This window comes from Vulpes lagopus, chromosome 3, assembly GCF_018345385.1.
Source record: "Vulpes lagopus strain Blue_001 chromosome 3, ASM1834538v1, whole genome shotgun sequence".
NCBI lineage: Eukaryota > Metazoa > Chordata > Mammalia > Carnivora > Canidae > Vulpes > Vulpes lagopus.
This window is the reverse complement of record NC_054826.1, coordinates 65,634,903-65,662,028: the sequence shown is the minus strand read 5'-3', so window position 1 is coordinate 65,662,028 and position 27,126 is coordinate 65,634,903. Positions and strand designations below refer to the sequence as shown.

The 27,126-nt window shown below is 56.8% G+C and overlaps 1 protein-coding gene across 1 annotated transcript; it reads right to left on the bottom strand.

Moving 5' to 3' along the window:
- Positions 1-76: 76 nt before the first annotated feature.
- Positions 77-26,829, bottom strand: SPOCK2 (SPARC (osteonectin), cwcv and kazal like domains proteoglycan 2). Its single transcript, XM_041749090.1, has 11 exons — positions 25,994-26,829; positions 12,651-12,659; positions 12,245-12,290; positions 11,900-12,014; positions 10,348-10,462; positions 8,531-8,645; positions 8,048-8,167; positions 7,359-7,577; positions 5,537-5,599; positions 3,976-4,113; positions 77-3,833 (listed from the first exon to the last, which is right to left on the bottom strand). The coding sequence occupies exons 1-11, from the start codon at positions 26,180-26,182 to the stop codon at positions 3,688-3,690; spliced, it is 1,275 nt and encodes a 424-aa protein (XP_041605024.1). The 5' UTR covers positions 26,183-26,829; the 3' UTR covers positions 77-3,687.
- Positions 26,830-27,126: the final 297 nt, after the last annotated feature.

The following is a 27,126-nucleotide window of genomic DNA, read 5'->3' as shown; positions in this document are numbered from 1 at the left end:
TGCCGCTGGGACTGCATCTGGGAATTTTTTGAAAAATAACTCCCAGAGGAAGAGTAATCAGAACATCGCCAGTGGGTGGTGTTTATAAAGTTTTTATTTTCTGTTTTCTTAAAAATAACATTTGATTTCCTTTATGCATGTGTGGCGTGTACTTGTTTCCTTAGGCTGAGTAATAGGCAGATAAAGACAACACGAGGCGGGGTCCCCAAGTGGAGGGGGGGCTGGGGGCAAGGGCCTGGGGGCACAGGGGAAAGAGAGAGGGTGGGGTGACTCACGGGACGCTTGAGTGCCCATCAATGCACATACACGGTCTAACACTTTGTTTTTCGATTTTTTTAAAGACATCTAAAATTACTGAAAGATACGATTTCAGCACTTAAATATACAGACGGAAATCCAAGCACTTGAACACAATTCTTAACTCTAAGCTCAGTTATTGCACATCACACAATTTTAAGTAGGCTTCAGGCTATAAAGCAGTTTGCTCTGCTTGCGACTTCCTCGGGACGTCTCGAGTCTCCTTCTGTACCCCCAGTGTCTCTTCCCTTTGACCCCCGCCAGCCCACAGCCTCACGATGGTGCCATTAGCCATTCGTCCTCCCCAAGGGCTGAGGTGTGAGGCTTTGGTGAAATGGAGGAGTCCCATGCGGGTCCCAAGGGACCCCACCCACTCAGAGGTGAAGTTGGAAGCAGACAGAGCTCATGAAAGGCGCAGGGGTGGCCACTAACACCAGGTGGGCTGGCGTGGGGCAGGAAGTGTGACCACCGACCACGAGTGGTCACAGCACCAGTGGGACAACAGGGGGCCGTCGTGATGTGGCATGGTACCCTGTCCACTTCGCCTTCGTCTTCCTCCTTCCTGAGCTCGGATGCCGCGCCTCCTTCCCCATCACCCTGAACCCTCTGAGTGGTCTCTCAAGGCACATTTGTTCTCCCCGACTCCAACCACCCCATCTTAGACACGTACCCATCTCTCCCGGCGCCCCTGGGTGAGGAGGCCGGGGGCGGCCAAGGACAGCTCCGGGGCCAGGCGAGAAACTGCTCTTCCCTTTGGGGGGAGCTCTTTTCAACAGAGCCCTCCTCCCCCTGTCCGCCTAAACCAGGGGAGCGGGGATGTCAGAGCAGGGGGACATGGGAGCAGCTGGGTGGCAGGTGGTCAGGGCGGGAATCCCAGGAGCCAGGGAAGGCCCACCCTGCCACCTTGCTCTTGAAAGACCTGCAGCTTGTCGGACAAGAAGTCACTTGGAGGCTGTCAGCCCACTGGGAACAAGGTGCTATGTCTAGCTCTTGGGGAGGGGGGACCCTCAGTGTCAGAGAGTGGGGTGAAAAGCAGTGTGGGGGCTTCAGAGACAGGGCAAGGCTGGACCCCCGAGTCCCACCGGGGTCTAGATCAGCGCCTTTTGCTTTCTTTCTACAACATATTTACAAGGTCATAAGAAACGTGCACAACCAGAAGACCCAGAGACACAAGGAGAGCATGTGCCCCCAGGAGGGGAGGGTGACAGTGAGAGAGGGGTGCCCCTTCCTCTGCGCCCCCTTCCCACCCTGCAATGCCCCAGCCTCCTCAACAGATGCTCCCAGTGACAGTTCCAGAAGCCTCACTGGGGCAGAGGGACGAGATGGACAAACTCGAATCCTAGCGAGAGCAGGAAGGTTCAAGTAGCTCCCAGAGAGGGGGGGCAGCGGCTTAGAGCAGAGGGTGGTTCCTGGAACTGAGCCCAGGCCAGGGGGTGGTGGGAGGGAGGGAGGGCTGGGGGGAGCGGACGTGGGGGTCTAGGACAGCGTGACACTTAGACCTGTGCTGCTGGGCTGCCGAATGCGAAGCGGCTCGTGGGGCTAACTGCGGTTTTGCTATTTTCCCCAGGACAGGACTGGGAAGATGTTGACTCCGGGGCGCAGTACAAGGGGAGACTGGCTGGGGTTCCTCCAGAAGGTCCAATAGAAGCCGGGGAGGGCCGGGCTGGAGCCCTGTCCAGGGAGCCTCGGCCCGGGGCCCCCACCGCAGCGGCCCGCCCAGCACATGGACACCCCTCCCCACATCCTGGCCCCCCGGGGGTGACCCCCCCCCCCAGGCTCTCACACCCGGTCACACGCATACAGCTGCTCACACCCACTCACGCTCACTCACACACACACTGCGCTCACCATGCACAGAAGGGCAGCAGAGGCCCAGGTCCAGGTTAGAAATTCTTCACCAAGGGTGTTAAGGAATTTGCTTGGGAAGGAGGAGAGAAGGGGACAGAAAACAAAACAAAAACAAAACATGGGGCACCGTCTCATCCAACCTGGCTCCTGCCTGGCAAGGAGATTTGCAGAGGAACAGGGAGGTATGGCCTCAGATTCTGGTTGCCCCGGTCCCAGCCCCTGTGACTTCACCACTCCTGAACACTTCACACTTCTGAACACTTTGGAGCCTGGAGAAGCCACCAGAGCAGCCTCAGGGGACCCTCTGAGAGGTCAGAGGGGCCCCCCAGGTGCTGGGAGGGGAGGGGAAGGAAGTGGGCCTGGTGCCATCCTCTTGAGGAGAGATGGGGAAAGCTCATGGAAGTGGAGCTTTTCCCAGCTTCTCCTTCCCTGCGTCTCAGGGACAACCTTCCCATTGGTCTAGATGGTGGGTGCACACACACACACACGTACCCTTGGCTGAAACCCAGCCTCTTCACCTGCTGCCCCATCCTGAGGTGCCCAGAGCGGCCCAGGGGACCAAGGGCAGTGCAGCAGCCCTGAAAGGCCCAGCAGAACCCACCTGCATAACTACGGCCTACTGCCTCCAAGGGAATGGCCCAGACCAGTGCCCCCCTCATCCCCCGCCACCCTGAGGCCCACAGGAAGGGGCCAGGCTGTTGAAGGGCCTGGCACTCAGAGCTTCCTCCAGGTCTGCAAAGGCAGACCCTTCCTTCCTCCTGACTCTGCTCCACCCCAGCAGCTTGGCAGCAAGGTTTTCCCCTGCCCCAGCTTCAGCCACCCTTGCTCACGTGGGTCTGGGTTAGGAGAGCAGTTTCTCTAGTGCTGGGGAATCCAGCAAAGGGAATGGGCTCACTGTAGCAGGTGTCATCATCCCCATGTCATCAGAGACTGGTGGGCGTGTCCCAGCCAAACTGACCCAGCTCCAGGAGGACCCCAGCTCCAGGAGGACCCCAGCCAGCAGACAGCTCCCTGCCTTCCCTCCCCTCTGCAGTGGGGACACCTACGGAGCGAGGTGGGAGAGGGCAGGCGCAGGCAGGAGGAGGCAGGGCTGGGGGAGCCAAGGATGGCAATCGAGACGAGACCCCATTCAGGGCAACCCAAGGGGGTCAGGACAGGGGTGGATGAAGCTTGGGGACATGGCAGGGGGCAGCTCATTTCATCAGTTTTGACCTTGTGGTGTGTGTATGTGTGCTGTGAATGCGTGTGCTTTAAAACCAACAATACATGGAAAGAAAACAACAAGGAGGTTTTGGAGCAGTGTGGACCAAGGACACACTTGACAGCGCATGCCACACTCACACACATTCACACGTCCTGGCCATACACGTCGCACACGTGCCATGCACACTCACGCATCCAGTCCTCCCCGCTGGAGCCAGGGTCCTTCCAACTGTATATTCCGGATCCATGCGGAAGCTGCCTGCTTCTGTCCAGGTCTTTGCTGGCCTGTCTCCCCCAGCCACCGGCACCCTGGCCTGCCGTGGCCCCCCCGAGAGCCATCTACCAGATGTAACCTCCATCGTCGGACTCGCCCGCCTCGCCTTCTTCCTCCTCAGCCTCCTCGCCTGCTTCCTCCGTCTCCTTCTCCTCCTCGTCCTCCCAGCCGACACCACTCCCAAAGTCCCCTGAGAAGCCCACGATGTCATCTGTGAGGGGAACAAGCCGAGGGGCAGGTTAGGGCCTGGCTAGCCGCCTCCCTGGAGTCCTGTGGCACAGAGCAGCTCTGCGCCCCATGAGCCCTCCCAGCTGCAGGTGTGGAGTGGGGAGGACCCATGCTGCCACCCTTACCGCAGTCGGGGCTGCCGTGTGTGCGGGTGCCTGTCAGCTCCAGGCCCAGCTGGTCCACACACCAGCAGTCACCGCTGCTCTGGTCACACTGCAGCTTCCGGTAGTAGCCGTCCTCATCACAGCTCGGGATGAAGATTCCTGAACACAACAGGCCCCAGCAGGGTCAGAGCAGACGCCTTGAGGCATGAGCTCTTCGGAGAGGTGGCCCTGGAGCCTGGGGCATGCATGAGCAAGCACCCAGCCCCCACCAGAGCCCAGCCAGCCCAGGTAGCAGCCTCCCAACAAACCCAGGGCTGGATGCTGGCCCTTCTCCTGGCTGGACTGATTGGAACCAAAGATAAGCCTGCCTCCCTGATGTCAGAGCACTCCACACCCCAGCTCCTGCAGCTGCTCCTCTGGCCTGGCTGTCCTCTGTCAACAGTGCCCAGGCCTGTCCTCTCAGCCTCAGGCCCCACTCACTTTCCCTCAGGCCCTGGAACCGCGGCTCCTCTGTCCACCCAACAGGCTGCTTCTGAGAGCACTTCTGAGAGTAGGCCAGGGACGCTGCCCCCCCCGGGGAGGTGGGTGAGACACACACAGAAATAACAATTCCAGGCACTATGGGATGGGTGCCCCAAGGCCCAGTGAGCACGCTCAGGGAACACAGGCTGGAGAGGACTGCTTCTGGGAGGGACGAGTGTGGCTTCCTAGCGGAAGTAGCACTAATGCCCATCCCCAAAGGCCACTGGGCTCTCAGTCAACAGGCTCTATAGGGTGGTTCCAGCATTTGATCCCATGTACCAGTTAAATACCAGCTGCACTCAAGGAGCTACAAGGCCCTATGGCATCTGCCTCTTGGACGTCTCTCTCCTCAGCCACCATGATCCAGCCACATGGGCCCTTTTTCTCTGTTTCTCAAGAACCTTGAGCTTTGTCCTGCCCTTGGCTGGCTCGTTCTCCTCTTTCAGGTCTTCCTTTGAACACCAGCTCCCCTAGGGGCCTTTGCAGACGCCCAGGCTAACCTTTACCCACTGTGCTCTCCCTCAGCACCGTACATACACAAGCCACAGTTGGTAGCTCTGTCTTTTTGGCATGTCAACCCGTGTGTTGTGTTTTCCCAAGCAGCCTGCGTGCTTTCTGAGTCCAGGGACCAACCGTCTTGCCCATCAGTTCTGACCTGGGCCAGGTCTACTGTCCTCTCTGGGGCTGGCACTCGAGTCTCTGAGGCAGACACGAACATTTGCCGTGGAGGGGGCTCACCTGAGTTTCACATACCCCTGCTTAAATGAATTGAATGGAAGATTCTAGGAACCTTCTGCTATCTCACTCTCCAGGCCCAGAATGGATGAGTACAGAATTAGTGCTTAGCACACACTTATTGAAGGGCTGGTTGGGATTGTCTGTCCCACCACGAGGGTAAGCAGAGGAAGGAAGTTCGCTTCCTATTTTCCTAGGCAGGGCCTGCTCTGGACTCAGCGTCTTCCATAATGCCCGGAGCCTGGAGTCTCTGGGCCTCAAGGGGATCCTGGAGCACCCCTGCCCCCTCCTCCCACCTCCTCTGAGCCCCATCCAGCCCCCTCACCTGGCTTCTTCTTGGAGGCCTCCTGGATCTGGATGCGCTCCAGCTCAGCCAGGCAGGGAGGCTCTGTGGGGAGAGAAGCAGCCTCTGATGGGGGCCATCCCATGGTGCTGGCAGGACTCACAGAGTGGCCCCCAAGGCTTAGAAGCCCAGGCAGGAGGCTCTGCAAGATTAAAATACCCAGGCTTTGATTTGAGGAAGCCCCACGGTGGTAGTGAGATGCACAGAGCCCTCCAAGTTCCCAAAAACTGACATAGGAGCTCTGCAAGATTAAAACAAAACAAAACAAACTCTGACTGGGGGAGGCCATTCCATGGCTGTGCCATAGGCTGAGGTGCCCCAAGAAGCCCAAGGCTCCCTGAGGATGTTGGGAAGTCTTGGGATGAGGACACAGGATCCAGAAGAGGAGGTGGAGTTCACGGATTCCCCAGGAGAGAGGCCCAAGGAGAAACGTAGGACCAGAAGTAAGAAAGTTAGACAGAAGCTCAAATAGGGGTGCCCAGGTGGCTCGGTGGGTTAGGCGTCCAACTCTTGATCTCGGCTCAGGTCTTGATCTCAAGGTCATGAGTTCAAGCCCTGTGTCACGCTCCACACTGGGCATGGAGCCTACTTTATTTTTATTTTTTTTAAAATTTATTTATTCATGATAGACATAGAGAGAGAGAGAGAGAGAGAGGCAGAGACACAGGCAGAGGGAGAAGCAGGCTCCATGCAGGGAGCCTGAGGCGGGACTCGATCCCAGAACTCCAGGATCACACCCTGGGCCGAAGGCAGGCGCTAAACCGCTGAGCCACCCAGGGATCCCCTGGAGCCTACTTTAAAAAAAAAGAAAAAAAAAAAAAAAAAAAAGAAGCCCAAATGTAACTGCAGCCAAATCTAACTTGCCTGTCACCTTGAGAAGTCCCCAGCCCTTCCCAGCCAGTGGCCCTGGCTGACTGTAAAATGAGATCAGTCCCCAGCCTCCTGCCAGAGGAAGCTGCTGTACAGAATCAACAGAATGAACTTCAAAGGCCTGGAAGGTGAAAGCACCAGGAGGCGGGGCAGGTGGGGGCCCTAAAAGTGATGGAGACACCACACCCTAGAGGATGGATTTGTGATCTAGATGGGGCTCTGCATCCAGATTTTCTCTGGTCACCCTCACAACAGCCTCCCAGGCAGGCATTATCTCCCAAATTGGATGAAGAAACTGAGCTCAGAAAGATTTGGTGCCTTGCCCAGGGTCCCAAACCAGCCTGCGGTGGAGCCCTAGTGGAAGGCTTGGCCTCAGACCATGGACGCCGTACTGCCTCCACCACAGGAGAGAGCGAGGCGGGAAACAGGAAGAACAGTGGAAGCAGAGCACCAGGGCCTCCCCTACCTCCCGGGCCGGACAGTCAGCTGACCCCCAGGGACCTCAGTTTCCCCACTGATGATGACTGCCGCCTGGCCTGGATGATCTCGAAGCACATGCCCAGCTCTGCTTCAGGATATAGAAAGCTAGTAAATGATGCCCTATCTCTAAGGCTGACAATCACAGTTTTGGGGCAAATAATGTGAGACATGCCCAGAAGTGGCATCACTGAAAAGCGAATATAGCTTCAGCTTTAAGACCCAGCAACCCTCTCCAAGACCCCAAGGGGCTCTAGAAATTTTCCATTTTTACTTTCCCCAAAGTGCATATGCTTCAGGACCCACAAAATCTGGATCACCGAGGAGCTTGGCAAGGAATGGAGCTAAAGTGCTGGTTTTCCTGGGCTCCAGGAGGTGTGGAGCTGGAGAGGGCAGGGAGCAGGTGAGCTGGGCAGTGGCGGTGTAGGGGGCGGGGCCAGCCAGGGGCCACACTCACTCTCCCTCCAGAAGCAGAAGCACCACTCAGCGGTGGAGACGCGGCCATCCTTGTAGGTGTCGCAGGAATTGAAGAAGGGGCGGATGCAGACCTCATACTTGTCCAGGTTGATGGCAGCCAGCTCTGTCTGGTCCAGGAAGAGGTCGGTGCTGGTGTCCAGTTTGGAGAACATCCAGCCAATGGAGTCCTTGCAGCTGGCCCCCAGGCTCTTGTCCAGCCCTGGGGAGAAGGCCAGGTTCAGGCACGCTCAAGGTAAACCACCCCATCCATCTGTCCACGCATCCTTCCACCTCTCCATCTGGCCAGGGTCAGGGTCAGGGCAGCTCAGAATGTAACCGAGGGAGTGAGAAACTCAAGCGTGGCCAAAGGTCAGTCCTTCTGCCTCTACATAGGGCTGCACCCAAGCTATTCAAAAGCCTGTCTGGAAGGCCCTTCAGGAAAGAGAATTTCTTGCCTTCTCTTGGCTATCCATTTTAGGGTTTAAGCTCCTTCCACCCACTTTGAGAAGTTCTTCCTGTTAGCTAACCAACTGCCTCCTGTCTGGTTGAAGCCACCTTCCCCTTGTTCCGGGGCTAGGTCCTTCTGGAAGCTCAGGGTCTGAAGGAGGGCGCCCCAGGCAGGCTGGCCCTGTGCACACCCATCTCCCCACCACCCTCCCTCCTCCCAGGCAGAGCAAGCAGCTTCTGTACCACTGGCCAGGTTGGCCCCACTGCCGGCCGAGCCATTCTGCTTGGCGTTCTCGTGAAGGAGCTGGAACCAGTCTCGCAGCCGGTCCCCCAGGTCAGCCAGGTCTTGACCTGTGCAGGTCTCTAGAGTCAGCAAAATGGGGAGAAAGGCGTACAGGGAAAGGCAGGGTAAGGCACAGCATGGTCTCAGCTTGGGGTGCTGCCCTCCAGGCCCGAACCCGGGCGGCGTTCAGGAGGGAAGGGGAGAAACCAAAGACCCCTTCCCCCTTCCCGTCCTCTCCCATCTTCCTCCCTGCTCAGTCCCCAGCGCTGAAACCACACAGCACACGCTCCCTAAACTTGAGGCCCAAGCCCCCCAGCCCCATGGGTCTTCAGGCCTGTCCCTGTTCTTTCCATTTCTCCCATCCTGCTCCTAGCATCCCAGAGCCCTGAAGGAGGCGGCCCAGGAGATGCTGGCGGTGAGGCCTCCCCAGCCCCACTCAGTACCTGGCTTGCCATCGGTGGTGGAGAGGGAGGCCTGCTCTGTGGGGCAGGGGCAGGGGCCCTCACATCTCACGGTCAGCTGCTTGCTGCTCAGGCACGCCTGCTGCTCCAGCTTACACTGCACAGAAGAAAGGTCGGGTTATGTGATTGGGGCGGGTGCTCACCATGGCTACTTGTAGCTGGGGGCACTCGGAGCCTACCAAGCAGCCAATCTGACGGGAGGGACAGCACCTGCAAACAGCCTGGAGGGCCAGCCCTCCTGGTCCCTCATGGGAGTGTGGGGGGCAAAGGTACACAGTGTTGCAGGGGCAGCAGGCCCAGAAAGGGGTTCCCAGGGATTCAAAGGCTCCCAGGAACCCCAGTCTACACTAGCTTAATGTCTCTGCACACTTATCTTTCCCAGGACTCTAATGTCTCCACACCCTCCACCCCTCTAACCGCCTCCCCCCCATTGAGCTGCCCATGGCCCCTTCCTCCTTGCCCTCCGGCCTATCTTCCCTCTTACCACAGTCCCTCAGGCCCTGGGTAACTGGCTGCCGGCCCCTCCTCAGGGGTCTTCCCATGGAGGTTACCTCCGACGGGCTCTGGGCGACAGCTGCCGCCTCAATGCTAACATCTGCCAATTCTCCCGCCTTTACTAAGAGTCCCAGCTGTTTGCTGACGCCAGCACCAGCCCTGCAGAGGGTCTCACCCACTCCCTGCCCTTCAAGTGCTTGCCCCGGTCGTGTGTGGTTCACCCCCGCGGGATGATGGCTAACAAGAAGCCGTCGTAGGGTCTTATATGATCTCCGCTGGTCGCTGACAGCTCCGTGAGGGTCAGCAGAGAACTCAGAGGGATGCCCACGGCCACGGGGCTGGGAAGATGCCCAGGGCCACGGGGCTGATGATGCCCCCCTTGGCGCAGACAGCTCCCTGACCTGGGAGGGCAGCTTCCTGCCTGCTGGGGGGCCTGTGGGACAGCCTCGCCTCCTCCTCTCCCTCCTGCCTCTGCAGGGCCAGCCTCTGGCTGATTCTCTCCCCTCCCCCACAGCATGGGGCTCATAAACCTGCATCTCACCCCAAAACCCTAAGGTTGGGTTCCTAAGCCCCAGAACCCAACAACTGTAGCCCATAGCGCCCTCCCCAAGCCAAGCCACTCCCCACTCCTGGTTGCCAGCAGAAGCATTTGCTAGCAATCATTTGCTAAATGAGCACCTGCCTTTCTATGGTACTTTAGAGTTTATAAAATGCTTTTGCGAATGTCTCATTTAACCTTCAGAAAAATCCTGTAAGGTAGGGATTCGCTCCCCCCAACCACCATTCCCTCCCACATAGTTGTCTCCCGGAGGATTATCTTCTTCTGCCCCAGAACGCCTGGTGCTTGCTGGCAAACACCCTCCTCTCTGGGTGGAAATCTGCCTGCGGAAAGCTCCATCAGTCAGCCAGCTCCCTGACAACTGGGTGACACGGCTCTTTCCTTCCAGAGCCCTGGGTACTTGAGGACCTGCCTCACTTACTCTGACTCGCAGTTACCTGCCCAGCTGCGTCTTCCAAGTCCCACTGCCTACCTGCACCTGCCTCAGGCCGGCGGGTGGGGGGAGGTTGGCAGCAGGGTCTGCTTCCGACTCTCAGGGAGCTCCCCACCACCACCCTGCCACCCCGGGGCTCAGGTGTCCCTTCTATGGTTGACCACACTTCAAGCACTGACCAAGCATTTCTGGCCCTGTGTCAGCACTGGGAGCCCCACAGGAGGCTCTGGTTGTCCTCTCTGCTCTCTATGGCTTCAGATGTAAACCCAGCCCCCCATCCCACCCTCCCCACCTGGGCCCAGGGCTCCTCACCACTGAGCTATAAGTGTGGCCATCAGAGCCACAGACTGAGGCGAGTGGGGCCATGTGGCAGGGCTTGCAGATGGTGTCTTTGTTTCCAGGGAGCTTCAGGGTGGGCTGCTTGATCCTATGGGAGGATAGGGATAGGGAGGGCACAGGGGTAGAGGTGAAAATGAATGAGGGACACAGAAAATGAAGGTTCCAACAAGAAGCTGGCCCTGGTGATCTACAGCACATGCAGTCTCCTCCCTGCTCCTGCCCACCAGGGTACAGACCCTCGGCTTCCCCTTCCCTGTGGTTACTGAGCCCAGGGGGGCCTTCAGCAACTCCAGGTCTGAGTGCAAGATTCGAAAAGGAGTTGCACCTTGCATAAGGGGTCACACCAAATCAGAGGTTGCAAACTGATGGCCTGCAGGCCACATCTGGCCCAGAAATTCATTTTACTTGGCCACCAAAGGTTTTTTTGTTTTGTTTTAAAAGATTTTATTTATTTATTCTTAAGAAACAAACAGAGAGAGGCAGAGACATAGGCAGAGGGAGAAGCAGGCTCCCTGCAGGGAGCCCGATGTGGGACTCGATCCCAGGACCTTAGGATCATGTCCTGAGCCAAAGGCAGATGCTCAACCACTGAGCCACCCAGACGCCCTAAGCAACCAAAGGTTTTTGTCTTTGAGTTATTCACCAACATTTACAAAATGTAAGAGTTCACGGAGAAACATGGATTCCTAGAGAGAAAGGAGGGAAACAGGACCTTCTCCAGGGGTCTTGGATCCTGGCAGGTTTTGTCCTTGGGCTGGAGCTAACACCTTTCCCTGCTCTACAAGCCCCAGAAGCTATGACCTTAAATATTCCATTAAGTCGTTGCATGTCAGAGCTGGAAAGAATCTCAAACTATCTGGGCCAACCTATTTGTCTTATGGATATGGACCCCGAGTCCCAGAGAGGAGAGATGCCTTTCCCTGAGTCCCACACTGCTTGGTGAATGATCTCATATAGCGTGGTAGTCTTAAAGATGTCTACAGATTCTTTGACACTCCTCCATTCAAAAGATGAAGCGTAATTCTCTTCCCCTAGAGACTTGCTTCTAACAAAGAGAAGTGGCAGAAATGACAATGTAGACTTCCGAGACTAGATTGTAAGTGACCTTGAGGCTTCCTCCTTGTTCTCTCTCTCCTCTGGATGCCTCGCTTAGGGGAAGCCAGATGCCGTGTTGTGAGGACACTCAAGCATCCCTATGGACAGAGGTCTATGTGAGTAGAAGCAACAGCCTCATGAGTGAGCTCAGAGGTGGATCGTTCAGCCCCAGTCCAGCCTTCGGATGATGCAGCCCTGGCCAGCATCTTGACTGTAACCTCATGACAGACCCTGAGACAGAATCATCCAACAGAACCACTTCTAGATTCCTGGCCCTCAGAAACTGTGTGAGATAATACACTTGTCTTAAGCACAAAGTTTTAGGGTCAGTCGTTTTGCAGCAATAGATAACTGCCACATAGGAGACACTCAAGCAAGTCCTTGCTATTTAAGCATGCCCCCAAGCCCCCCAACACCCTAAGCCCCTCACCTGTGCTCTAGCTTCTTGCGGCTGATGCACATGGCCCTCTGGTAGCCCTGGGCGATGCACACCTTGTGACGGCTACACTTAACCTTCTGGCAGGGGTCCTTGGTGGTGTCCAGGGCTGCAGGGACACAGGACCAGGACACAGGTCACCTGGAAACCAGTGCCAGAGAGCCCAGGAACCCCCAGCCCCACTTCTAGGCTGAGAAGCTCCTCTCTCCAGTAGCCCAGAGCTCCAAACCCCCACTTCCATTGGAGCCTGGCTCCCACAGAGCCTCCAAGGCCATGGTTGGGTCTCAAGTCTCACGGGTGTCAGTCATATTCCCTTATCTGGGAGGGGCATGACATTACCTTCATCTCCTTGCTGATTGTCCTCCCAGCTCTTGATGTAGTCATCCTAAGGAAGGACAGAGAGGTAGGGAAGAAGGGAAGGGCCACCCTTGAGCCAAGGCTCAACTCCACAGCCAAGAGGGAAGAAGGCTGGACCACAGCCCCCACATGCTAGTTGCTATCACCTCCGTGACTGCCCAGACAACCCCTGGCCACCTGGGCCCTGCCAGCTGCCTCCCCCAGAACTGTATCTCCCTAAACCCTTATCCAGAATCCCTTCCAGCATCTCCCGTACGTTCCTGACCCCCTCATCATGCTGGGAGCTGCGGGAAAGAGATCGGGGAGAGGGTGCAGAGGGAGAAGAGAGGAGGGTGGGGCGTGGGGCTGCATAGGGACCATGCACAGTGGGGCCCCCAGCAGTACTTACCTCCACCTCCTGGGGATCAGGAAACAGCAGCAGCAGGCCACAGGGAATGGAAGGAGAGGAGAGAAGGAGAGATGGGGACTTTAGTGTGTTGCCCACTCTCAGATCACGTGGTCCCAGTGCTCCACAGGCCTCATCATGTGACCATGGGCACTGGGCAGTGGTCTCTGATGGCTCTGGTCCTCTAAGCTCTATGGCCTTCCATTGGAGGCCAGTATTCCTATGTCTTCACTACAGGGAGCATTGTGGGCCCCCCAGGGCTGGCTTTCAGAGCACTAGAGTGAAGCCCATGGCTTTGAGAGGGTGAGGCCCCATCTCTCCATTGCCCTGGCCCGACCATTAGGACAGCCGTGGAGGGGACGCAGACCACCCAGGAACAGTGATCCTCAGGCCTGTGCCTCAGGTGTCCCTGAAATACCACTCCCTCCCTCCCTCTGCCAGGGACCCTCCCATGTCAGTCCCCTCCCCTACCACCTGCCACCTGCCACCATGCGAGTGGGGCGAGAAGGAGGGCCTCTCTTCCACTGCACAGGAACTGTTTCTCACTCAGGGTCTGACTCTCTTGTAGGATTCAGATCACCACTGAGAGAAAGGGGAGCCACAGTCCCTTCTGATGTCCCTGGTTTCCTCACCACAGTCCAGCTGCAAATCCTCGGATTTATAGGATCCTGAAAAAGCCCTCTGAGGCCATCTGGTCTGGCCCCCTGTGTGTGCAGGAGGGGCCAAAGCCCGGACAGGACATGACCCACCCCAGATCCCGGTGTCTCAGAACTGGGGTCTCCTGACACCCCAGCTCAGATCTCTCTTTTGGCCACAGCACACCATCTCCAAGACCTCAGGCACCTAGAGACAGCTCCCTGCCCTGCTCCAGCCACGAGGGCCTCCCCTGGGCCCACGAGTCCACTGAGGCCAGAGGCAGAGCAGCTCACACCCACCTAGCTCCCTGGCACTAAATCCCCTGCTCCCTCTGGTTTCCCCACGGTCCTCATGGGGCAGAGGCAGCTGCTGCAAGCAGCGGCCAGCTCCCGGGACGCTCCTGCTGGAAGCTCCATCAGGCAGGCAGGGAGACGGCTCCTCAGGGCTGGAATCCAGCAGTGCAAGCAGCCAGCTGCCAGCCTCCTCTGCACGGGGCTCGGGAGCTGGGGGTCACACGCAGCTGCACCCTTCATCCTGAGTCCCTCCCACCCAAGCATCAGAGCTGTGCAGGAATGGGAGGCAGAGGCCACACTGTGAGTGGGGGTGGGAGGGGTCTGGAGAAGACACACGGGGGCTGCAACAAGCACAAAGGAGGGCACCCATAGGTGTTTTGAAAGCCCAGGGGCTCCGGGTCCGCTGACATCTCTCCTGGGAATTGACAGGCATCAGAGGAACAGGCAGGGATAAAGGCTTTTATCATCACGGCCTCCTGGGCAAGAAGGCAGTGGGCATCAGACCAGGTAGAGCATGCAGTGGCCGAGCGTGTCCTTGGGCATGTGCTTCTGCACACACGTGTGCACTCACGAGGGCCCCGGGCGCACACAAGCACACCCATGGGCACATATCCTAAAGCGTGTCTATGTGCAGGTGTGCCGATCCCATCTGGGAGCACGTGCACATATGCGCACACACGTGCGAGGAACAGTACACACTCAGTGTGCACAGGAAACAAGGACACCTCGAGGCAGCTCACCGAAGGCCAGATGGTTTCTATCCAGAAATGAGGTTAACAAAGCCCACTTCTGTGAGCAGCCCCCACTTTTCACACTTGGGCGTCAAACCCTCCCCCCACCACCTCAGCTTGGCCTTCTTGGCTCCTCGCAAAGAGAGGGAGGGTGAGGCAGGGCTGGGGAGGGCGGGGGGTGCAGCCCTCTCCCCAGGAGGGCTCAGGGCACTGGCTCTGCTCTTCCTGGCTTGCTCTCGGGGGTGTTTCTGTCCGCTTCCTCACTTTCTCCCTCTCCTTCACTTCACTAGGCCCAGGCCGGCCCCCAACTCTCCCCAGTACGTCCAAAGGCCCTGGCTCCCAGGAGAGAGGGAACAGCCAGCCAGGGAGGGGGCTGAGGGAAAGAGAGGGCCCCAGGGTCACGCAGTGCCCCCACCCCCTAACCAGCACACCTTGGGTGAGCACTTTGACCTTTAGGAGCTCAGGACCTAGCTCCTGGAACTTGCCAGAGATTAAAGATTGTGTCCACGGGGTGCCTGCGGTCTAGAAAGTGCTCAACTAATAAAAGCTGTTAGAGTAGGAGAAGGGACCAAGGACTCCGGGTGGAGGAGCAGGATACGGGCAGGGAGAGGCCCCAGGAGGAGCCCCTGCAAGCAGAAAAGACAGAGTTCCCTGTTTCCTACCCTCGGGAGAGCAGAGACCAGTGGGGAGTGAGGAGAACAGCCCTGAGGCATCCCTCGGGGAAGGGGGACAAGGTCTTATGGGCAGCGTGGGGGCAGAAAGAGCTCAAGGACACATTTAGGGGCCTCTGATGTCAGGTGTGGGCTAGCACCATCTATAAGCTGAAAAGGAGGTGTCTGTTGGCAAGTGTGAATGATGCCTTTCGATGCAATGGTGTCTATTTATGGCACCCAAGTGGGCTTATTAGCAGTTGTGACAAATGGTCCCATAAAGGCATGAGGGTCTTCTCAGGAAACAGGGGGCCTGGTTCTGTCCTGGCTCTGCTGCCGATCGATCACGTCCTCCCCCGAGAAACAAGGACTCGGAAGAGCCCATGTCCAGGGCTCTGGAGCAAGGGCCAGGCCAGGGGGAGGGTGGGTCCTAGGCTGAGATCCACATTTCTGGACAATGGAAGAGCTCGCCTGTTTTACCCGAGTGGTTTCAGCAGCCGTGACCGTCCCTGTGCCCAGCGGTGCTCAGCATAGCGGTCCTGCTGTGAAGCAGGCAGGACCCGCAGGATCAACCCCATAGAAATGGAAGAAACTGAGGCCCAGGGAGGCAGAGCAACCGGCCAAGGGTCAGAAGACAGATGAAGAGCCGAGCCAGGACTCTATGGATGACCCGGCAAGGGCAGGCGAGGCCTCTCTCGCTCGGGGAGGAACCATCTGGCACTGAGAAGGGGGTGCTGGAGAAGGGGGGAGGGCTTTGCACCCAGAGAGGGCCCTAAGCTTGGCTCACTGCATCCTCGGCCTTGACAGGCCTCCTCTGTGCCACGTGGATGTCAGCAATGACCCCACATTAGAATCACCTGCAGAGCGTTTTGAACTGTCCGTTGCCCCAGGACCACCCAAGCCCCGTGGAGCCTTATGGGCGGTAGAGCTGGTCCAGCTCCCACGGGTGCTGAGCCACCATCAGGGGTAGAGTCCTGCAAGCTCTGCATTAGGTCCAACACTCTCCTCATCTCCTCTGGCATCGTCACCTCTAATGTGGGGCCTCGGGGAGGAAAAAGAGCAGCTCCTCCCTCCCTCTCACACAAAGCAGATGCTCAGTGTGCTGACTCACTGGAACTAGGGCTCCCGGCCTTCTGCCCCGGAACGCTCATCACAGCACCCTCTCCAAGATTACAGGAGCAAGGCGAAGGCTGTCCTTAGCATCTCCACATCCCGTCCACCACACCCCACCCAGCTCTCTCCAACCACCCCCTGCACCGTGTCCCCCTCCCACCTTGCCAACCCCAGCCTCAGTCGACTGGGTCTCCCTGTCATTTGTCCTCCACTCCACCACAGCTGCAGGGATGCTTCCAGAAACAATCCCTCCTGAAAACCCTTCACTGAATATACCTTGTTCTCATTTTGAAAAAACATCTTAAAGGTTAGTAGGTAAAAAGGATATGTAGCAAAATGTTAACGGTGATTTGCTCTGGGGGATAGGAATACAGAGAATCTTGATGGCTTTCTGCCTTTTTCCAAGTTTCCAAATTTTCTACAATGTGAACATGTTCTACTTTTTTTTTTTAATTTTTAAAGTGAGCTCTAGGCCCAACAGGAAGCTTGAACTCACAACCTCAAGATCAAGAGTCACATGCTCTACTGACTGAGCCAACCAGGCACCCCAGTGAACATGTCTTACTTTCTAATGAGGGGAAAAAACTATACTAAATATCTATTTTAAAAACCCTCAGTGGTGGGACACCTGGGTGGCTCAGTGGTTGAGCACCTGCTTTCAGCCCAGGGCGTGATCCTGGGGTCCCGGGATCGAGTCCTACATCGGGCTCCCTGCATGGAGCCTGCTTCTCCCTCTGCCTCTCTCTTTCTGTATCTCTTATGAATAAATAAATAAAATCTTAAAAAACAACAACAATAACAACAACAACAACAACAATTACCCTAACTGGTTCCCTGTTACCTCCAGAAGAAAGTCTATCTTTTCCTGATCTGTTCCTGGTTATGCCAGCCCCTGCCAACAGAGGCTTCAGCATGCTCAGACCTTGGCACGGCCTCCTTCCTCAGTGGGATGTGTGCCTGCATCCAGCTTCTATTCAAGTCCTGCATCCAGGACTTCTACTCATTTTCAAAACCTGGCTTGGGTATCATCTTCCCTAACGCAGGCCCATACCTGGTTTCCCCTCAGGCCGACTGTAGTGGGTGGTTTATTACTGTCCCAGTTACAACCAAGCAATGCCGTCGCATCTGCCCTATTTAGATGGCCTGTTCCTTGACGGCAGACACCATATAAAATGCATCCATCTATGCCCAGCACCTAGCACATAGTAAAAATACTGCTAATAACAGCTAACATCTTTTCAGCAATTACTATGTGGCAGGCATTGTGCTAAGCACTTTATACTTATTGGCTCAGGTACTCTTTTTTTTTTTTCTCCCAAGATTTTATCTATTCATTTGAGAGAGAGAGGGCATGAGCAGCAGGGGAGAGGCAGAGGCAGAGGGAGAAGTGGGCTCCCCGCTAAGCAGGGAGCCTGATGCAGGGCTGGATCCCATGACCCCAAGATCATGACCTGAGCCGAAGGCAGATGCTTAACCAACTGAACCTCCCCAGGTGCCCCTCAGGCACGCTTTACAACAACCCTAAGAGAAAATTGCTATTATTATCTCCATTTCTCAGATGATAAAATTGAGGCTTGGAGAAGTGACTTATACAAGATCACATATCAATTGCACAGCAGGAGAATACTGACATCCCCAGAACCCTGATTCCAGAATCTGTGTCCCTAACCAGGACTCCGTACTGCTCCATAAATCCAATAACTTTAGCAGATGAGGAAAGTCCTAGGCCAGGAGCTGGACCCAGAGGTCCAATCCCAGCTCATGGGTGGTTCCTCCCACCACACCAGCTCTGCTCCAACCCCTAGGCAGGGAGCCCTATAGGCAGCAGAGGGGCTGGCAACGGTGGGGGAAGACACCTGGACATGGCCTTCTCCAGGCATTTCCCAGAAACCCCTTCATAAGCCCCTGGTTCGGCTGGTTTGGAGCTAACCCATCTCCTGCTTTGATCTCCACGGCTCAGCTCGGTTGCCATGGAGACAGGGCCCACTGTGCCAAGCTGGGGGAGAGATGGCGGTAAGTGCGCAGGCCTAGCTGGGCTTAGGGGGCACATGCTGGGTGTTTCCAAGCGCTGTTTACTTCCTGTCATTTTAATTAGCACCCAAATCACCCGCTCACTTCACAGCTTGAATTAACCCAATCTCTCCTGGCCTCTCCATCTGCTGAGGAGGACGGGATCTGCAGTGAACGCAGGAAAAGAAGAGCAGCTCCACCCCCCCCACCCCCCCCCCCCCCCCCCGCAGGCCCAGATTTATTGGACTAAAAAGCACCTGGGCAGATCTCCGCCTGCCTCTTTGCATCATCACAGTGTGATGGGGAGACGGACCCCCAACATGGAAGCAGGGCACTGGGCCCCCGTTTGGCCTTGCCTCTGACTGCCAGCAAGCCTGTAGTCTCCGGTATGGCCCTTGCCGAACCCCACCTCCCTTGTCCATGAAACGGGATGACTTCCTTGCCTTCCTCCCTGAGCTGCCGAGGGACTGTGCAACGTCTCAGAGGGCTTGAGAAACTGTGAGGTTCTAGACTTTCAAAAGCCACAAAACAGGACCCCTGAAGCCTGGGTTCTCTAGCACACACGGTGGGAGCCTAGGGGAGCGGGTGGACCAGAGGCACTTTGGGGTCTCACAGCCATCAGGGGCCTCAAATATAGGCTTTTGACATTGTCAGCAAATGAGGCAGAGGCACACTGCCAGGACCAGAAGATGTCCATCATGAGACTTTAAATAAGGCACAACTTTTGTAACCTTGTTATGGCATTTCTTCTTCTTCTTCTTTTTTTTTTTTTTTAATAGATTGAGAACCTTGGGCAGCCCGCGGTGGCTCCGCGGTTTAGCGCTGCCTTCAGCCCAGGGTGTGATCCGGAGACCAGGGATCAAGTCCCAGGTCGGGCTCCCTGCATGGAGCCTGCTTCTCCCTCCGCCTGTGTCTCTGCCTCTCTCTCTCTCTCTCTCTCTCTCTCTCTCATGAATAAATAAATAAAAATCTTAAAAAAAAAAAAAAAAAGATTGAGAACCTCTAAAAATGGAAGTGGGCGAGGCCTCTCTCAACCTCTAGAAGGCCCTGTGCCTGGCAGTATTTTTGCCTCATTCCTCAGGTGAGGGAGCCTCCAATGGAGCCCGGTCCCCTGGAGAAGGCCCAGGAGTGGGGGCACTTGGGGCCGGGGCCGGGGCCGGGGCCTGTCCCGTCCGTCCCTGCCAACAGCCAGCGGAGCCGGGAGTGAGGAACCCAGAAAGGAATGAGTGGGGGACAGATCTGGCCGTCACAGGCCCATGCAGAAGGCACCTCAAGGAGGCAGTGGCTGGCATGTGGAGGACATGGAAGGAGGGGCAGTCGTTTGTTACATATTTGTTCCTCTCTCAGAGGGAGTAGCAGAGGCTGTGCGTCAGGCCTGCACAAACAGAGGGAGACAGGCATGGGGGAGACTCGCGGTCTCCACCTCCTCTCCCCTTGGAGGAATTTCCTTCGAGGGCAAAAATGTGCTTATCACTCCCAGCAAGCCAGGGGCCCCACCTGGCCTCAGGTATGCAAGCAGCAATGCCCTCACTCCACGGGCTCGACCTCTCCACTACTCCGGGCATCTTGGTCATTCTTCTGTCCCTGGGTTTCTGGTTCTAGGCAGCAGCCCCAAGAGTCCATAAAGGGCAAAGAACAGGGGAGGGATCCAAGGGAGACGGGGCCTGGAATTCTGAGTTGCCTTGAGACCGTGTTTTCCTTTCTAGGACAGGAGTGGAGGAAGGATTTAAATCCCAGGGATCTCTGTGGAACCACAGGCACAGTATGGGGAAAGAACACCGACTGGGCTGAGAAGGGAGAGGGGTCCTCGGGTGGGACTGCATCTCCATCTAGAAAACAGAGGAGCTTGGGTCTTAGTGCCGCTGGGGCTGCACAGTTCCGCTCTCTCTGCTCTTCCAAACCGAGAACTCTGAGGATAGGGCCACAGAGCCTTAATAAATTCAGACTCCAACCTGTGCCAGGGAACGAGAGACAGGGGAAAGGCCAGAGGTTTGTATCCAGGCAGATGTAAGACACTGGCCAGGCCTGGCTTGTCCTTCCAACTGAGTGAAGTCTTGACCTCCTCTCTGATGTCAGGAAAGAGAGCACAGGGGCAGGATGCCCTGCCTCGGGGAACCTGTCCTCACTTGTGGAGTCCTGTGCTTACCCATTCCCAGGTCTGATAGGTGGATGGATTGCTCTGTAGGCATGCTGAGGATGGGTGAGAGGCTGGGAGGGGAAGCTGGCTACAGTCAGGCCCAGGCCCACAGGCCCAGGGGCTGAAGGACAGGGAGGAGACAGTTTTCCTTCAAGATGTCATTCACTTCCTTATCCTACAAATGAATCATTGGAGAGTCAGGGTGCCAGGGTTCTAGTTTGTCTCAACCTTTCAGGGTCCAGAGAGAGAAAGAGATCTCCCCAGATCACAGGACGAGTTAGTTGAGATCCTTTCTGGAACATTCCATAATGTGTGCATTTATACTGAGTGCCTACTGTGTGCACACACATACCCTGAGTAATGCTCTGCAGACAGGGTGGTAAGGTACAGAGTAGTCTATCGCCAAGGTCCTGCCCTCAGGGGCATAACCATGGGAGGAATGCGATAAACACACATTAAAAATACCAGTCGGAGCACTCTTTAGATACAAGCCCGTAGCGTAAGTGAGGCCACGAGGCAGCACCAACGTGTGCCAAATGACTTTATGGCGAATAAATACAGCAGGAACCCTGAGGAAGGAGCTAAGAGGCTGTCCCATTTCAAGAACCACATCACCTTACCTCCCGCAGCTGGGCCTAGGTGTGCCCACCCAGGTGAGCTCCGGGGGTGTATCCACGCCCAGGCCTAGGCACTTAGTTTCCCTGTTCACAGCCCAAAGAAGACCTATGTTACACCTGCAGGGAAACCTATACAGGGTAGGATGACTATTTCCTGGTGTTTGCCCCAAGATGCCATTAGGCCCCATTTCTCAGCTTTCTCGGACTCTGGCTAATGCATACCCGACCCTGATTTGGTCACAGATACTTCCTTGGGAGCAAAAAGATAATCCCTTCCTGAAACCCAAAGACGGTGCTGCCCAGCTTGTGGAAGGACCCCAGCTTGTGGGGTGGGTGGTCTGTCTGCGGGTGAAGGGGCTGTTGACCGGCTCTAGTGCCATCTTCCCGGAGCCATGGAAGGATAAGGGCTCTGTAGATGCTTCTGTTTAGCCAGCCTATTAAACCAATAGGAAAATCAAGGGCCAGAAATGTGAAGTGGCTCTCACAAGGTCACACAGCTATTTCTGTCCTCTCATGAGGAAGACAGGCTGAGTGTTCACCCACGGCCCTTGGGGCATGGGGTAGGTTAGGGCTCTTCCAGTCTTCCAGACAGCCTCTGACCTCCTGGAGAATGAGCGGGGGTGGTGGTGATCTTCTCCCCTCTTCAGCCTGCCTCGAAGGTGAGAGGACCATACGACAGCCTCTCCAGGCAGAGTGCTCTTCTTCCCCTCTCTTCCCAAGGCTTGGAGCCCTGCCGGGTGTTCAAGTGTCCCTCACCATGCTGACACGATTCTAGGAGACGCCAACCCCTCCAGTTGGGAGAGGATTCAAAATCAGAATGGAGAAGAGGAGGCCAGTGAAGGACTCACCCTCCCATCCCCAAACCCCAATTATGGAATCCATTCTGACCCAGTTTGGGGTTCTTCTCACACACCCACACTTATTCACAAACATCTGTGCATCTCATTCCCACACTAGCATTGGTTTAGGTGTGTGGAATGGGGAGACGGGAGGGGTGGTGATGAGGGAGCCCCTTGGTGGCTAAAACTTGTTACTGGCTTACTTGGCAATCATAAAAATGTGAGAATCATGAGTAGCCCGCAGGCTCTACTTCGCTGGGCCAGTGCCTGTGACCAAGGTGAGGCCCCTCGTGCACAGGAGGTGCTCAGATCTGCACTGAATGAGCGAACAGACATCAATGTCCTTCTCCTGGAAACTGAGGCACGGTGCGGGCTAGCCCCAGAGATGATGGTCCATCTGGTAGTTGTCTGCGGAGCTTGGGGCTGGGGAGTCCCTCCAGCCCTGTGACAAAATGCCTCCACATTGACCCGTTTGTTTTAGTGTCCTAGCCTGAACTGACGCTCGGAGAGGTAATGTGACGTGCCTGGCATCACGTGGCCAGCCAGTGGCAGAGCCCGAACCTGCACCCAGGCCTTCCAACTCCCGGGCCGGAGCTCTCCCAGCACACTGCACTCTCCTGGGTACAGAGCTGCCTCTGGGGTGTGGCTAGGTAAAGCAGTGGGGAGCAGGCTGCCGAAGACACGGAGGGCTCTGGCCCACCAGCCCAGGGCAACCTTGAGGCTCACAGGGCACAAGCTAGGGTAGAGTGTTCTTCGGGGCCAACTCTTCCTTCCCATTTGTCACTAAAGGTTAGGCCTAGAGGGCCCTGAGAAGCAGAGCTGAATCTGATGACCTGGATTCAAATCCCAGGCCTGGCACTTACTAAGTAAGCTATTCAACCCTGGGGTACATTACTTAACTTCTCTGCACCTTCATTTTTTCAACCATAGAATGCCTGGATCGCGAAGAAATGGTAAATAGCTCCCAGGTTGTCGAGGAGCACAAGAGGCAATGCTCATCAAGTGTTTACTGCAGGGACAGGCAGATGCAAGCACTCACTACAATCGGTGATTCAACGTACATTAACTGTGTGCCTCCTGGGGGCCAAGCACTGTGCTAGACACCCATAAATATCATTAAAGTTTAATGGAAGTGGAGTACAAAGTAGGGAAAAGCCAAGAAGAAAAAACATTCCGTGCTGCTAGTCGGGCTCTTGGAACCTGCCCGGAAGAATGCTGTGTAATGGGCCTGTCTCCTCTCTCGGGTCCATCTCTGTCTATGAAGCGCTGGATGCTCTGTTCTGAAGACCTGCAGTAAGATCGCGCCCCCCCCCCCCACCCCGCACCCCTGCCCAGTTCTGCAGGGAGTGAATCCGGAGATAAGAACACTTGGGGAGCAGGCCTCTGAAAAGCCCAGGCCTGCCCAGGGTAGGGCACAGCTAGATCACAACCCGCCCCACCCCTCTGGCATGAGATTCTCTCCTCCCTGGCAGCAAGACACTGGGCAGTAGAGGAAATCTACCCAAGCACAGGATGTGAGAGCCCTGCACCCACTGGAGGGGAGGATTACTCTGCTGGTAAATCCTGCCTCCCTGTAATCCTAGCGCTCAGAGAAAGAATGCTAAACTGAACTCCCCTCCCCAACCAGCTCAGACCAATTCCATGTTGGAGCACTGGCCCATGCTTTCTTCCTCTTCCTCGTCTTCCTGACCTCTTCCACCTGACTCCCTCAATCCTCCCCCGCCTCGGGGCAGTCAGCACCATCTCATGAGACATGTCCCTCACCTGCAGTACTCACTCCTCCATCCTATGCCCCAAGAACACTACACTACACTACACTCCTCTCGCTTGCCTCCCTTCTGCTCAGGCAAACCGGGGGCCTGCACCATTTTGTGGTTATGAACAAGGCTCTGGTTCAACCTGGCAATGCCTTAGAGGTTCAAAAGAACTTCCATCTCTCCTTTGGATCCTTTGAGGATCCAAGGAGCATCTTTTCAAGAAAGCTAGCCTGATGAAATGTATATAAAGCCCTATGCTACTGTGCCCAACTAGAGGGCCTTCAGGCTTTAGAGTAGGAAGTGGGGCCTCTGCTACATCCCTCTGCTCATCCCTCTGCTAGGGATGAGAAGTGTCTGTGGTCCTGGCAGAGTCCCTGTGGGCAGGGCCAATACTGCACAACTCCAGGGGGCGCCATCACATTGTGGCACCTCTAAGAGTTGTGCAATGCAGTGGCTCTGAGCTAGCAGCCTCCTGCCCTTCTGCAGAAGCTGCCAATGGATTCCCCAGAGCCAGACCCTCTTGGCCTCCTTCTCACCTTGATCTTGTCTTTCTATAGCCAAGGCCACCCTAAATGGGGTTTTGGAGGGCATCTGCCTTATAAAAGCCCGAGGCCACCCAAATTAATACATGTCCTAAAGCTTTTCCTGAATCCTATGGAGTCAGGTCCTGCAGAACTTCAACTCTGGTGCCTTTCTTCTGATGGAAGGAAGGGGAGGATTGCATGGGAGGAAGGAGGAAATGATTGGCACCAATGCAGGGAGACAGGTGGGCAGCCTTGTGCTAGGGGGTCAAGCAGTCAGTCATGTATCCTCACCTACAGGGTTGGCTATTGGAAGCAGGTGGATGAAGGGAGATGGGGAGGCATCTTTGTTTTCCAACGTTTACCGTTCTGCTAAGCATTTCTTTTCCTTCTGACCTTCACCAGTCTTACTTTGGAAGATCAAACAGCCAGCTAGTCAGAGGGAGGCCTGGACCGGTGACACATGGATTCAGGATGGACCAGCCTGCCGCCGCCCCCTCGCTGCTGTGGCCGGGCTGTTTCCCAGGCAGCGGCGGGAGACTGCAGCTAATCTGTGCTGGGCCTGCAGGAGCCTCGGAAAAGGCCTTGCTGGGGCTCCTGCCTCCCTCCACTGGCCGGGTCGAGGGTGGGGCAAACTGCCTAGTATAGGGCCCAGGCACCTGGCCGCATGCAATTCTTTCTGACCAATTCCAACCTACTGGTTAGACTTTGAAGAGAAACTGTCACTTGTCTCACACTAACAAAAAGATTCCTATCTCTGCCTTTTCCCATCATTTGGCTGGAGATCATACGAAGCATGTGTGTTTTAAACACATTTCTAAGGAACTTCTGGATGCATACAATTTAAGAGAAGATGAGGAAGGTCATGGTGTGGCCAGTGCTGTACCAGGTGGGTCTGATGAGGGAGTGTGTCCAGTCAAAGGCAAGCACTGGGGTCGTGTTAGAAGCTTCTAGGTGCCAGAGCACTAGGCGGCCAGGACCAGCGCTCTTCTCCTCCGGTGCATCCGCATCCGGCCCATCCTCCACCTCACACCCGGCCCCCCTTCGCCGGGTTCCAGCCACGCCCTCTGCTAACCGCCCCCCCACCCCCACCCAACTCCTACTTCCCCCTCCTGGGAACACAGCCTCCCGTTTCCCCTCTGATCTACAGGTGCTCGTAAACAAAGTGCTGCAGCAACCCGCTCGGCCGCAGCCGCCTCCCCAACCCCCACCGGGCTAAGTTCGGCCCAAGGTTAAGGCAGCGCCGGGGCGGGCGTCCCCAGGGACCCCAGACCCAGCTCCGGGGCTCTCCCCTCTGCTTTCCAAGCCCACCGGGCTGCAGAGTCTTTCCTCCGGATCGGAGGCGCTCCCCTCTCTGGGCCGGGCTCCCCCAAGGAAGGTTGGTCCTGGAAAGCCAGCCCCGTGGGCTCGCAGCCACCAGCATGCGGACCCCAGACCTGGCTCTGGTGGCCTCCCCGAGGTGGCCTCGGCCCCAATCATGGACACGCCTTTCACCGTGTCGCCTAATGAGGATTGCTAGGACGCCCCCCACCCCCAGCCCCAACTCAAAGCCCCAGCCGAGGGCTCTGTCCCCTTCCGTCTTCCCTCCCCCAAAGCCAAGGTGGGGACAGAGGGCACTGGCGCAAGGCGATGCTACCTAGCGGCCGGCCGCACCCAGACCTGCCCCTTCTGCAGTGCCCCGTATGTGGAGGCTGCAGCATCCACCCGGCTGGGGGCAGGCCTGGGGGGGGGCTCCTTTCCTGCCACCGAAAAAAGGAGGGGAGCCGGTGGGGGTGCAGCCGCAGCCGGGCCCCCACCCCTGGCGCCCTGCACCCCCTTGCCTCCCGCGCCCCTCTCCGCGCCCGACCTGCAGCGGGGAGCAAGTCCCCGCCCGGGGCTCGCCCGGGGCGGCTGGGGGGCTTGGGGTGCCGGGCCGGGGGCTCGGGGAGGGGCGCCGAGCTGCGCCGGGCCGGCCGCTGAGGACCCTCGGGGCGGCACCGCGGCTCGGCTCCGAGCCTCCTCCCCGCACCCGCCGCCCGGCGCTCGCGGCCCTGCACACTCACGTCTCGAAAGCGGTTCCAGTGCTTGATCTTGCCGCTGTACTGCGAGATGGACGACAGCCATTGCTCGTCCTCCATGAAATTGCCGGGGGTCTCGCCCTCCTTGAGCCCTCTGGCGTCGCCTTCGGCCAGGGCGGCCGCAGCGAGCAGCAGCAGCGGCAGCACCAGCCGCCCGCAGCCCGGGGCGCGCATCGTGGTCAGCGGCGAGCTGCGGAGGGGGCCGGTCTCGACTTCTGCAGTATTTTCGGGTCCTTCTTCCCACCCCGGGGCTGGCAAGCGGCCGCCGCCGTCTTCCTCCTGCGGCCCGACTCCGGGGACGGACGGAGAGTGTGGGTCGCGGCTGAAATGTGACCTGGTTAGGAGATGCACTTGTCTGCAAAAGCCCAGCGCTGGCCGCGGAGACGGAGAGAGAATCAGAGAGGCTGCGCCAGCAGGGGCCGTGTCTGTAACTGTAGCATCAGCATCACGTTTGACATCATCATACCTGGTTTAAAAAAAAAAAAAAAGGAGGGGGGTAGATTTCAAAGGGAAGCGCTAGATGAGAGCGCCAAACGCCCGCCAGCCGCAGCAGAACCCAGCCCAGCCTAGCATTCGGGGAGTTGCAAACCAAGAAATCCAAAGCCCGAGAAATGTCCCCGCTGTCTCTCCAAGGGTGGAGAGCCAGAAAAGAGGGCCCCGGGGTCTCCCCAGGGAAGATGGGAGGGGGGAGGATGCAAATCTCTCCAGTTACAAAGCCAGGCAAGGCTCAGGTGTCTAAAAGGGAATTTGGCCACAGACACTCTTTCTGTCTCCCCTTGCCTGCCACCCAGAGGGGTCTGTGCCACAGCCCTGACAGCTGGCTTCCTGCGAGTTATGGCTCTAACAGTAATGGGTGGCTTCCTTAAGACAAAAGCCATAGAACAACTGGCTGCCTCTGAACTATTGCTCCCCAGCTCCACATGCTTTTTTCCAGGCAAGGCCTGAGCACTGAATGGCTGGTAAAAGAGGCAGATGTCCTCCTCCCCAGGCAGCTGTTTAAGGGCTGTCAACCCTTTTGTTAGCCCTTCCTAGGGCAACCCTAAAAGGCAACCGTCTGACCATTTCATCTGCCTCAAGGCTGCAAATATGTAAAAGGCACATTTGTTCCTGGTTTTGAC